This window comes from Pleurodeles waltl, chromosome 4_2 (assembly GCF_031143425.1).
Source record: "Pleurodeles waltl isolate 20211129_DDA chromosome 4_2, aPleWal1.hap1.20221129, whole genome shotgun sequence".
NCBI lineage: Eukaryota > Metazoa > Chordata > Amphibia > Caudata > Salamandridae > Pleurodeles > Pleurodeles waltl.
In genome coordinates, this window is record NC_090443.1 from 513,298,769 (window position 1) to 513,312,686 (window position 13,918).

Here is a 13,918-nt window from a genome sequence, read left to right on the forward strand (position 1 = left end):
AAGGGTCAAGATTTACTATTCCCACTCCACTCTATGCATCAGTAGGGAAGGTGCTGGACTTTTGAGGGGTAAAATTTACTATTCCCACTCCAGTCTATACAACAGTATGGAAAGCGTTGGACTTCGGAGAGGTAAATTTTGCTCTTCTAACTCCAGTCTATGCAACAGTACGGAAAACATTGGACTTCGTAGAGATTAAATTGACTATTGCTACTCCAGTCTGTGTATCAGTAGGGAAAGTGTTGGACATCAGAGGGATAACGTTTACTATTCCTACTCCAGTGTGTGCAACAGTAGAAGGTGTTTGGAATTCAGAGAGGTTATATTTACTATTCCCACTCCAGTCTGTGTAAAAGTACAGAAAGCGTTAGATATCGGAGAGGTAAAATTTACTATTCCGACTCCAGTCTGTGCAACAATATGGAAAACTTTGAACTTTAGAGGGGTTAAATTGAGTATTGCCACTACAGTCTGTGTAACAGTAGGGAAAGCACTGGACATCGGAGGGTTAAAATTTACTATTCCCACTCCAGTGTGTGCACAGTAGGGAAAGCACTGGACTTCAAAAGGGGAAAGTGTTGGACTTCGGAGGGGTAAAATGTACTATTCCCACTCCAATCTGGGCAACAATCGAGAAAGCATTGGACTTCGGAGAGGTAAAATGTACTTTTTCCACTCTAGTCTAGGCACGAGTAGGGAATGTACCCCAATTTAACCACAAAACATATCTAAATAACCCTATTATTTACATCAAATATAAAACTCTTAGTAAGAAAAAAATAACCAAAAAAGAAATATATAGAAATAAAAAAATAATTAAACAATTTACATGATTGCTAAACAATTCAATAATTATCAATATTTTCTGTACATTACCTTCCCACACTATACCCCCATAAACCTAGCACACTTACATATAACCTAAATAAGTATAACACATTTAACATACCTAATAATAAAAAAATATTAATACATTAATAATTAATTAATACTTTAATACCTTCCTACCCTATGCCTCTACAAAACCCAGTAGCCCACACCATATATATATATATATATATATATATATATATATATATATAACTTAAAAACTATCATTAATACACAATTTACATAATTACTAATCAATGAAATGATTATTAAATTAATGATTTAATATTTTGTAACTCTCCACTCTACCCCCTACAAACCCAGCAACACACACCTAATATATCATTAAAAATATAATTTAGACAATTTACATAATTACTAATGAATTAAATAATTTAAACAATGATAATTCACTAAAGGGCCCACTTATATTTTGGTGCCTGGGCCTATTTTCTGTCACAGTCTGACCCTGCAAATCTCTGTCCTAGAAGGCTCCATCTCGTTGATGGTGACATCGCTGCTTGTGAAACCTGCCTTGAAGTCAGAAGAGGATACTAAGAATAAATGGTTCCATATTTTAGTTCAGGGTAAAAACCATGATTACCTCTTTGTTGATATCACCAGACAGGTAGAAATAATCTATTTTTACTGATGGGGTAAGGTATGCAGAAAAATGCCTCTACGTTTCACAGTGAATTATTTAGATGATTATGTGAAACTTCAATTAATGCTGCCCGATTTCTGTCTGGGCTAGAAATGGAGCTTTCCATCATATCTCATTTTTGCATGCAACATTTTGCTCACGTCTAATAGGTATCAATCAGGTTGCTCACCATTGGCCAAAAAATATTTTCAGAAATTTGTTGTTGAAATAAATTAAAAAGAAAGTTAACTTCTAGGCGGTTTAGTAATTAATAATAGACTTTGTAGATGTGGTATACCTCAAATGAGGCAGGTACTAGTAATATTGGTGACACCGGGAGCACTGCTAATGTTAAAACCTTTAACATGCACAACAGCAATAACACAACTAACCGGCAAAGCTGCTCCCAAGGCGTAACCTAGCTAATATCGAACTGTATTGAATGGCAGAATCTCTACAGTGCTTCATAAACCTAATGTGTTAACACTGGTAACACCACCAATATCACTAAGCACTAACATCTGTAACATTAACAGCGGTAATATCATTTATATTGGTAAGACTAACAACACTAACTTTGGTAACACAAAACAATTGCGAACATCATCAATACAACTAACATCAGCAATACCACTAACATCAGGGGCATTGCTAACTTTGGTAAAATATTTAGATCAGTAACACCCCCATCTTTGGTAACCCTAGTTTGGTATAACCTCTAACATCCACAACATGGTTAAATTTGGTGTAATCAGTAACACCAGTTTTATTGGCATCATCGGTAACACCTCTAACATTGATAGCACATTAACATAGATAACAATAATTATGCTAGCAATGCTGTTAACATTGCTAACATTGGTAACACCAATGACATTGGTCAAATCAGTAACCACTAACACACAACAGTGCTAACTGTGGTAACATCTGTAACACTGTTAATACTGGTAGCATTGGTAATGTGAGTAACACTACTAACGCCTTATGATAGGAACACCATGGAGTACTAGCACTCTTTTACTGGTTTAGGCACTCAGTTGGAGGTGGAAAACCTGTGAAACTGATCTGTGGAATTCCAAGCCAAGAGAAGACACATCATCAAAGTAAAAACAGAAGTCACATCTGTGTCTCAAAATCTGCTAAAAGCTACATAGAATTGCAAGTTGCAGACCACAAAACAAGGCTTCTAAAACCCTCATGCCACCGGCCAAGGTAATGCAGAATTAGGTGTATAAAACCTTGTGGAAAACACTGCAGTATTATGTATTTCACAGCTTGGAAAAGGGAAAATGTGGTTTATAAACCTGCTGTCTCACAGTTTGAGGTTCAGAACTTGGAATGAAGGAAATACTGAACCCAGAAAATACTGCACTCCTTACTACTACCTCAACTTGGGCCCAGGTGCACAAATATCTACCTGTTGCAAAATACTAGTCACAAATTGTGACCAGAATTTTGAAGACCAGTAAAGATTTTTATGAACTGACTTATCTACTAATACTTTGGTTCCTAAAATTCAGATTCATAGTAGGTCGTAATCACATTCACCTCACAAATATTAATGAGTTAGGTCTCAAATTGCAACTCACAACAATTGGAGGACTTCAAAGGGATGGTAGCCTGCTGGGGCCAGCAATGCACCATGTCTGTGGTTGTCTTTCAATAAAGTAAACTTGTATTTAAATTGCAGCCCGTTTTATTTAAAGGAAATGTGACTGCATTAAAAAAGAAAAGTTTACTGTTTTTTGTTTGTTTAAGATGTGGCTGTAAACCACTGCCTTCTCTTCCAAAAACATTTTTCACATTTACAAAGGGTCCCTTCCCTTTTGTGAATGCATTACTATGTCTTTTGAGGTGTTGGTAAAATATCAATGTTTTGCAAACAGAATTCGTTTGACAATAATACATTAGATAACAAATCAGTATTTGGAAGGGACACCTACAACATATCCCTTCCAAACACTGAATCAATATTCATGCAGAGTTAAATTTTTTGAGTTCAAAAAACTTTTCTGCCTCCAAAAATGGGATTAGCACATATAAAAATACATCTTAAGTGTCTTAAATGCTGAATTGAAGTGGTTGAGACTGGTAAAATGCTTTGTAAATCTGGCCCCCTATTTTACCCCAATAAGTGTCTAAGTTGTATAACCAGCAGCCCAATTATTTGTAGAGCAAAATATATTGGTTACTGCCATCTGAGCCTCAAAAAATCGTGACCACAGAAATGGACCTGAAGTATGATACATCATGTTAGAGGCATCTGCATAGCGAATTTCTTCTATTTGTATACACTGATTGTGTTTTTGGAGTCTGGGTGTTTTTACAGCATAGTCCCTGACTGAACAGGAAATTGAAATAAAACTTTGCTAAACATCTCAGAACTTGTTCATAATAATACCTTTCCTGACTTACCGTACTAAGCCATAAGCTTTTGCAAATAGTTATCTTTTTAGACATTTTGATGTACAACAAAAAATCCCACTTTGGTCCTTGCAAACTAAAACTAAAAACATTTCCTTTAACAAGATCCACATGGACCTGTCAAGGTTGGTGATGTATTTCTTTGATTTTAAAAGCAGCTTGCATTTTTCAATGAAATTCAGATGTGCTGGAGAAATTAGGGGGGCAATTTTCAAAACTGCCAGTATGTATTTGGGAGTGTGTAGTTTCACTGATTTGACACATTGGGCCTCATTATGACCCTGGCGGGCGGCGGAGGCCGCCCGCCAGGATCCCGCCCTCCAAATTACCGCGCCGCGGTCAAAAGACCGCGGCGGGTATTACGAGTTTTCCCCTGGGCTGGCGGGCGGTTCCAGTTAAACCGCCCGCCAGCCCAGGGGAAAACGACCTTCCCACGAGGATGCCGGCTCGTAATCGAGCCGGCGGAGTGGGAAGGTGCGACGGGTGCTACTGCACCCGTCGCGTATTTCACTGTCTGCAAGGCAGACAGTGAAATACATTTTGGGGCCCTCTTACGGGGGCCCCTGCCGTGCCCATGCCATTGGCATGGGCACGGCAGGGGCCCCCAGGGGCCCCGCGACCCCCCCTACCGCCATCCTGTTCATGGCGGCTTTCCCGCCATGAACTGGATGGCGGTAGGGGGGGTCAGAATCCTCATGGCTGCGGAGCGCGCTCCGCAGCCATGGAGGATTCCAATGAGCAGCGGAAAGTCAGCGGGAGACCGCTGACTTTCCGCTTCTGACCGCGGCTGAACCGCCGCGGTCAGAATGCTCATTGGAGCACCGCCAGCCTGTCGGCGGTGCTCCCGTGGTCGGTGGCCCTGGCGGCCACCGGCCGCCAGGGTCAGAATGACCCTCATTGTCTGTCACATTTTGAATGAACTCTGAGGAGCAATTATTTCTCAGCTTCCTGCTGTTGGCCATTGGGTGTCTCATTCCGCCTTGTAGTAGTGGTTCCATTGTAATACCTCCAGATTTATATTACATCTAAATAGTAGACTCTGTCATCACACATTTAGTTGTCTATCTCATTTTTGTAATGCATACAGAAAGCAATCCTTTACTGTATGTTTTTCAAAGCAGACGTAGGTTTTGTCAGGACTCAAGTGTGAGCATGACTTTAAGATAGTCTCTTAGATGCGTTTTTGTATTTACACTTCAGGGCAGTTTAACCTCAAAATTAATGTCCCGATGTCTCATAAGACCTGGAGTCCTGCTGTGCATCACATTCTTTGTTTCCCTGGCTCTTGGCAGTCCCAGGACTTGCTCTGTCTTATCCTTCGTGCCACTACTTGACTGTGGCCACCCAATCCAGCTCCTGTTCTACCCCTACCCCACCCTACTTGTTATCTTGAGCTCAATGTAGTCCTAGCCTTTGCTTCACCCTCTGTTTGGACACTTCACTGCAGTTCACAGAGGCCTTGAATTTCACTCAACCCAGCCCACGCCTGTCAACTCTTGTAATATATCTGATCACTGACATATTTTCGATACCAAGAGCCCGTGAGCCCCTTTAAGGTGCTTTCCACATTACTTATTTGGTATATAAAATGCCTGGCAGCAACCCAGCATCATAAAATTTACCAAATGAATATTTAGCACCAATGCATAACCTTTACTGATCTTCATTATCATTGATACTTTCAACAATACTATTCCCACCAATAACAACAATACAATTACTGTCATTGCCATTACCACCAGCATCACCTTGGCATCACTACCATTAAATCACATTGCCAAAATGTCCATGCCCTACCACCACCATTGCTATTAGCACCAACAGTACAGCCACTATCATTACCACCCCACCCACTCCCATCACCATCATTACCACCATTACAACCAATATCACCAGTAGCCCTACTACTACCAGTTCTATAATCACTATAACCACCACTAGTATTACTACCATTACCATCATCACCACCATTTCCACCTCAATCATTACCACCACCACCATTAACACCACCACAACCACCACCCACAGCATTATCTTCGCCAATACCATCACCTCCATCAGCACCAGCATTATCTTCACTAATACAATCAGCATCACCAACAGCAACACCACCATCATCACCACAGCCCCACCACCCCGCTACCATTGTCACTATCATTTGTGATTTCCACCACCATTATACTCACCATCACCAATACCACTGCCACCATTGTCACTATCAGCACCATTGCCACCAGTATTACAATCATTGATACCATTACTACCACCATCACTATTACCACCAGCATCATCATCATCATTACTACCACCACCGCCTGAGCATTCTTATGTGTTTGCATGTTTAACAGCATTGTATGGGCATTGTATGTGACAGTGTTGCATATGTAAGAGAAAATGTGATGTAAACATGTGTGTCAGAGATATTGTTTGTATGTTACTTATAAAAAAAGCAAACATTGTCAAAGTCAAATGGACTGGTGTGGTTGTGATATACTCTTGCAAACAGCATATGTGCATGCACATGTTTGCATGTGTTACCAGGTTAAAGCCAGATCTGCTTTCTTTTGCTTGACACTCACTGCAGCAACGGAGAGAGATTCTACAACAGTTCAGTAAATCCTTTGGCTGTGATGCTTTTTTGGGTGCCAGTGCATATCTTTCTTTGACAGCGACGTATGAGCTGTGACGTCTTCTACCCAATGGCCTAACAAAACTTGAGCTCCCCCCGAAAAGTACCTGGAGAGCCCCCTTCCCTCTGGACCCAGTCAGGGGCCTGTCGCCCATTCACAGTGTATTGTGCTGAGGGGGGCCTCCTTGAGCTCAGGCCCCACCCGCGGGGGCTGCAGAGGCCTTTATTATGCCACTGCTTCTGCTGCCAACTTCACGCTGCTACACAACTAGAATTCTACAGCACTTCTGACCATATGACCTGACCACTTGTTGCTCTGCCTTAGGACTGATTATGCTCTGTGCTTTGGTCTTCAGATATATCAGCTTTTTCTGCAATTTTGCCATTGTACTGGGGGCTTTTTAATATAAAACACTTATAAAAGAGAGGGGTGTTACTGGTTAATGAATAGCTGGGTCTTTAGTGCGCTATGATAACTAAGAAAATCTAAGATGGGTTGGTTGCTGTGTGTGAGCTGATTCCAGAGTCATGTAGCATGAAGGGAGAAAACATATCCACCCAAGTGAGTCTTCTTCACAGGAGCCAAAAAAGAGGAGGATATCAGAGGGCCTCGGTCAACATCATAGTTGGTAGAATTGAAATGTTGCTGTTGAAGAAAAGCACTGACTGTCCATAGAAGGACTGATGGACAACGGACCTTGCTAAGGATCCACATAGTTGTTCTAATTTAGCCAAAGTGGCTTAATATTTTATTTCTAAGTTAAATGTGAAGCGAACAGCAATTCAAAACGTAACTTAGGGACTTGATTTGAATAAATTCTCTCATGTCTTAGTTTTACCAAATTTCTATTTTAGCAAAAAGTTAGCTCATCTGCTCTCTCTTTGCCAGGCTGAAGCATTTCAAAGTGACTTTAGTGATCTTATATTAATATCTATATATCCATTTCTAAGGCACTGGAATATTGAAGCTGTGATCTTCACCAGGACTTCCAAAAAGGTTTATAAGGTACTCACTCAAAAGTGTTGTAAATAGCTGACTCGGTTAACACATATCCACAAACAGTCTTATATATATGTATATATATATCCAAGAAAGAAGTGACTCAAACAGATGATCTCACTAAAGAACAAAAATATATTTCTACTACAACGTTTCAGCTTCCGCCTTCCTCAGGTAGTACAAGATTGTTTGCTCAGTGGCTGCACAGCTGACACTGGTGGATTTTCAAAAAGCATCATGAGTGAAGATTCCAATTGGAATGTGGAATCAACGCAGTCCTGAGAACTCTTCAGATATGCAGAAATCAAGTGGTATTGTCAGTGATGTTCAGTCCATCTGGATGCAGTGATTTTAAACAGTACATCCAGAAATTTTCTCTGATGTCCAGTAGTTCTTCCTTTTAAACATGTTCCACAGGGAAAATCTTCAAATCTGATAGTAAATGGCCCACAAGGTTAAAATGGTTGGCTACAGGCTGGTCAAGTTTCTTGTTAATTATTGCTGATTTGTGGTTCCTGAATCGTGTACGGAGGTCATTCACAGTTTGACCTACATATTGTTTTTTACAGCTTTGACGTTGGCACTGAATCACATAAATAATGCATGTTGAGCGACATGTAAGATGCTGTCTTATTCCATAGGTCCTTTTTGTAACAGAGCTAGTTACTGATGATGTTTGTAAAAGGTATTCACGAATACCACAATTCAGGAACCACAAATCAGCAATAATTAACAAGAAACTTGACCAGCCTGTAGCCAACCATTTTAACCTTGTGGACCATTTACAGCACTTCAGCAACGACAATGTGACCTGGTGACACCGCAAGTCGCACTGCCTCACTTCACACCGCAGCCCTTGTCTCACCGACACCGAGCTGCCGCCTGCACCGTGATCTGTGGCCACCGCACATCGCATCGTCCCGCTTCGCACTTTAGCCCCGACGCCATCCACGCCAGTGCTCCTAACTTTATCAGCCGGGAGTTTGATCTGCAACGTGTGTGACTTCAAGGGCCCAATGACTCCCACACCGACTCCAGAACCGGCATCGTAACATCAGCGACGGTGCTCTCTGGAGCTCACCGTGAGGATCACAATGCACTGCAATTCCAAAGGTACTGTTTGCAAGTCTTCCCGACACCGTAGCTGGCACGCGAAGCTGCAGCTGGGCTGAACTGTTGGTTTGTTGATCACAACGCCGTGTTAGCCCCAGGTGGAGCTATCGGCTTCAAGGAACTGTATTTCTAAGTTAAATCTTAAAAAATTCTTATCTTTATGACTGTATGCTGGATTTTTATTGTTTTGGCCTTGTTTTACACAGATAAATATTGGCTATTTTTCTAAAACTGGTGTGGTGTCCTTTTGTAGTGTTTTCACTGTGTTACTGTGTATTATTTGCAAATGCTTTACACATTGCTTCTGAGATAAGCCTGACTGCTCGTGCCACGCTACCAAGGGGGTGAGCAGGTGTTATCTGAGCGGGTATCTTCTTTATCCTGAATAGAGTGAGGGTCCCTACTTGGACAGGGTGGAAACCGACTGACAACTAGAGACCCCATTTCTAACACAAATACAAAAATATCAGCCTGCAACAATATAGACTGCAAGACATCGACATGCACAGTATCATCAAGGTATGTGTACACAATGGGGTGTAGAATTACTATTCTAGCAGCATATCTACTTATTTTGACACCATTGTGCTAGTCGATATCTTGTAGTCGATATTGTAACAGGTTGATATTAAAATGTCAATATTGTGTTATCACATCATACTGTCACCTCCACGCCAAAGACAGAATATCCTGTTCTTGCAACATATTTAGTATCCCCTTGATGGTTCTAATAGATGTACTCTGGGAGGGAGAGAAGCAGAGTGTCATATCTCCATGGTATATATGCTCATGTTATACGTAGACCTTCCTTGTGAACAATATAATCTATGCTCCTTGTGAATGAATCTAGAACATGGAAGCTCACATTTGCTCATAGTATAATTAACCTGGCTGCTAATAGACCAGGACCCACAGGCTGTATGAAAAAGAAAGTATGTCATACCCCATGGCATACTTATCAGCATTTTATGGTGGATTCTCCTTTGGAAAAAGGTTCGGAGTCCAAGGAATTTTGTTAGAAACTTAGTTCAGAAAATACTTTTAAAAGATGGGCAGTATGTAAAGGTAGAAACGTAATCACCAACTGTGAGTATCAATCCTCTATGGACTGACTATCTGCAAGGCATAGGTTCATATACCGCATATTAGTGGCAAGGGCAATGACCGTGTTAGCCTATAAGCACCTAAGGAACTGAAAAACAAGACATTACCAATTTCACTTTATTTCATATAGAGCACTATCATACAGTTGCATTCCAGTTGACATTGCCAAGTTCACTTTATTTCATGTACAGCAATATCCCAGAGTTGTACTCTGGTTAAAAACTACTGGCATGCATCCTTCTAGCCACCATTCTGCAATTTATCTGGACTTGGGAAAATAAATGCATGGTGATATGCAAGTATGGCACCAGAATATTGTAACCTAATTATCGTCTGACAGACATTTTGCATTCTAGAAGGCTTCTTTGTACATGACATGGTCTACAGCCTACATTGCAGTCTGTGGTGCCAAATTGTGGCTTTGACACTTGAACTAAAAAATCATACAGCTCTGAGAAAATCATTGTATCTTTCCACGCCAGAATTGTGGCACATGACAACCAGAGGTCACACACACACTATATTGTTTGACAGTTGATCAGAACATTGAGGTAACTAATTCATAACCAGCTACTATACAGTCAATGGTAAACATATAAAAGATTTTAACTAAAATGAAATATAGTACTTATTAAATTCCCTACAAGAATGAACAAATATTTTCATGGGGAATTAATTTTATTTAATAAACCTTTCTTTAAACAAATAATAGGTGTCATCATGAAAACAAATACTAATCAATGCTATTAACTATACACTTTGTAAGTTATTAAACATTATAATTTAATGAACTGAAAAAATATATAAAATGAATAAAACTAGACTAAGGGATACATCAAGTAACTGTACTTAATTTAATTTAAAAAAAAACAAATCAATTAGGGGTCCATAAAAATTGAGAGTCAGAAGTAAAATAAGAAAATAAGCTCATAAAAGGTCATAAAAGGTAAATAATTAATTAAAATGAGAAATTCATTAATTAGAGACAGATGATGATTAAGGATATGAATAAGTAATAAAAAATGCAATTACAAAATTAGGAAAAGCAAAATTGTGAACAACAATTAAAAAAAGAAATAAAACATTTACATAAACAATTACACCAAAATCAATAATTAATTAACTAAATTAAAAACAAAAGGCTCCAGGTAATAGTTAGGTCAATGTAGTATGGACTAGATAGTGGTAAAATCATTAAAACTACCTTAGTGAAGTAGTGAATGGTGACATATTGACCAAGATGTAGTAATATGCCTATGTAGTGGCTGATAATGTTGTAAAACAGTCAAAATACAGTTTCCTGGTGATTCATATTTGGTTTCTATAATGCATTTTAATTGGAAAAAACACTTTATAGTGTCCTATGTGGTGCACCTCCCTACTGGGATGCTCCTGTAATGATAAAAATGTGCTGTTGCTTCTTCAAGTAAGGCATTTATTAGCAAAATAGCTGTTTTTCTGCATTTTTTGTAACTTGGTTTGAGCTACGAGGACAATTGGATCACTCCAAAGTACATAATTGCAATAGAAGCATCTCTAAAGTGGTATTGCGCATACAATCTTATACTGCGTATACAGGCATGCATGCCGGCTGAACCCAGATTAATAAAATAGCATAAGACTTTACATGACCATGCGTATTTCCACTTGTTTAAATTAGACATATTTTAAGAGATGACACTCATGAAGAATAAATTGATTTACCCAGCATCACATAAATGCTAAAGCTGGGATTAGACCCAGGGTTCAATATAATGTTGCCATGATTATGTTTTTTTCAAATAAATTCACTTTGTTTCAGATCTGGCTAGAATCACTACTAGCTCCCTTAGAATGTCTATTAGCTGTGAAATCCTGGCTAAAGGAATGGGTCCTAAAGTGATGAGACCATAGACCTACCCTTTAAATGGTAACATTCCTCCCTACAAGCTATTAAGATGCTTTCAGTCTCCAAGATTAGATGGACCGAAAGCAAGGCAACTGAGAATTTGTTTTGAAAACATTCAGTAATGATATTTGATAATCAGTACATTTGACTGAAACATGCTATAGCACTATATTCCTTGGATGGGTTCAATGACTTCAGTGCAGCAAGTAGTTTTTGCTGATTTTAACACCGTAAGTACGACACAACACTGGACAAGTAAAATGCCATTAAAACTTTTTTATTTCCATTATGTGTAACATTTACCTCATTAACTTGCTTCTTGTCCAAGTGGAAAACTTGACCAGAACTTGTCGAGGCAATCTCCTCATATACCTTGTAACCAATGTGGGCCCTGTCGTCACAATCGCCAGTTAAAACAAATACAACCTAGGGGTAAACAAATGCAAACATAAATAAGATGTATATAGTTTTATGCATACACAATATGTCAACACCTTTATATATATATGTATATATATATATATATATATATACACACACACACATGTATACATATATATATTTTTGGGATATTCCTCTGAATCTGGCATGGGTCCAGCCATACTGGATTTATGTTGGAAACCTCTATTCTACAGGTAAAAGTTGCATCACTGTTCATCCTTTAATATTTCTTTCAGAAAATATGTCAACCGTTGTGGATATTTCTGTCTACATTGAGGGTGAAGGATGTAGACGTCAACAATAATATATTGGAAAATACCAGTCATTAGACAGAAGAGCTAGAGAGAAAGAGTTAGAGGCGCTGAAAGATTTGGAGATGGCTAAGCAACTGGGGAGTAGCAGAAAATCACAGAGAACAACAAACTGTTACTCTGGCTTTTGCCGTTCCCAAGCTCTATTGTGCTAGTTGTTTACTTTGCAAAGTTGTCTCGCATAAAAGGTAATTTCTACCATGTACACACATCAACTACAGTTTAGAGAAATCCCTATTACCCTTTCAAAGAGCTTTGAAAACTGTCCTTTTCTGTAGTGACCATTTTGTCTCTGGCCTTGCATTGCTTAGAGCCTATCAGTATGTAACACTCAACAAACAATCATTATGGCTATGATGCAGATAGGAAGGAGGCAGAGGTAGTGAAGAGTTAGTTTACAGAATCAAGAGCCCAGGTTTTGTGCTGGCAATGGAAGACCACCAGATGCATGTGTAAGAAGTTCCCTCATCTCTATAACTGTAGGAATAGACAGTATAAAAGTACAGTATTGACTACTGAACGAGCTCAAATTGACCTTCGGAGTCAATAAAGTCTAATCTATGAAAATGAAGGCTCTTCCTTGAGGCCAGAGCCACCCGTTCTCTTGGGTCTACTGCATGAACCTTGAGGGTGGAGGATTATCTACAGCTGCAAAAGGGAGGCATTGCAGATACAGCTACAGCATTCCTTTTCAGCTACTTGGACCACGATGCTACAAAATCACTGAGCTGCTACCTTAGGGAAGCAAATAATAGGAGAGAGCACCTTGGCATCAGTAGAAATTAGATTTACCATAGGGTCAAAAGTTGAGTTCCTGCTAATCCCTGTAGGTACATGTTGACCAGACAAAATGAATCACATAAAACGATTAGGAATTACCTGCTTCCTCAAGCTCCACCATGCATGGCCTCCCCAGTCATGAAACAGATACTTTTCTTGCTTTGTATTCCCCATTCTGTGTGTTTTCCTGTACCACTGACACAATAAGCATGTCTTACACATATTTTTTTTAATGTGTTCACCATTACACACAAAATTGATGGCCCATTTGAACACTTATATTGGCCCTGTTCTCTGTTGGAACCTGGGCATCACATGCAGGGGGTGTAAATCACCACTATGCTCCAAGTGGCAGATTGGTTATGACTACATACAGCAGTTGATAATTTCAGCACTGCTGAAGTAGACATAGGTACCTAACTGCATTTTGCTGTACCCTCATAGCATAAGTGTCTGTTACTAAGTTTAAAAAAAACACATGTATATCTTCCAGAGAAAGAAAGTACATGGAATTTATAAAAAAACAATGCAATAATGTGCAGAATTTACATGTAGGCTTTAAAGAAAATAAATGATTTAAAATCCATAATTGTAGTAGGCAACCACATTTACACACACTGTAGGTCTGAATAGCCGAAGCAGCATTTTGTTTTGACAAGCTGACCTGGTTTAAGACTGTGAAATGTTTTTTTTCCTGACCTTCCCATAGACATAT

At 39.3% G+C, this 13,918-nt stretch overlaps 1 protein-coding gene across 1 annotated transcript in view; it reads right to left on the bottom strand.

The window, feature by feature from the left end:
• HMCN1 (hemicentin 1) overlaps nucleotides 1–13,918 on the bottom strand; it is a 1,093,576-nt gene that overhangs the window by 863,383 nt on the left and 216,275 nt on the right. The window contains exon 4 of the mRNA XM_069232006.1: nucleotides 11,975–12,097. Within this exon, the coding sequence (XP_069088107.1) occupies nucleotides 11,975–12,097 (123 nt within the window). The remainder of the gene's footprint in view (nucleotides 1–11,974; nucleotides 12,098–13,918) is intronic.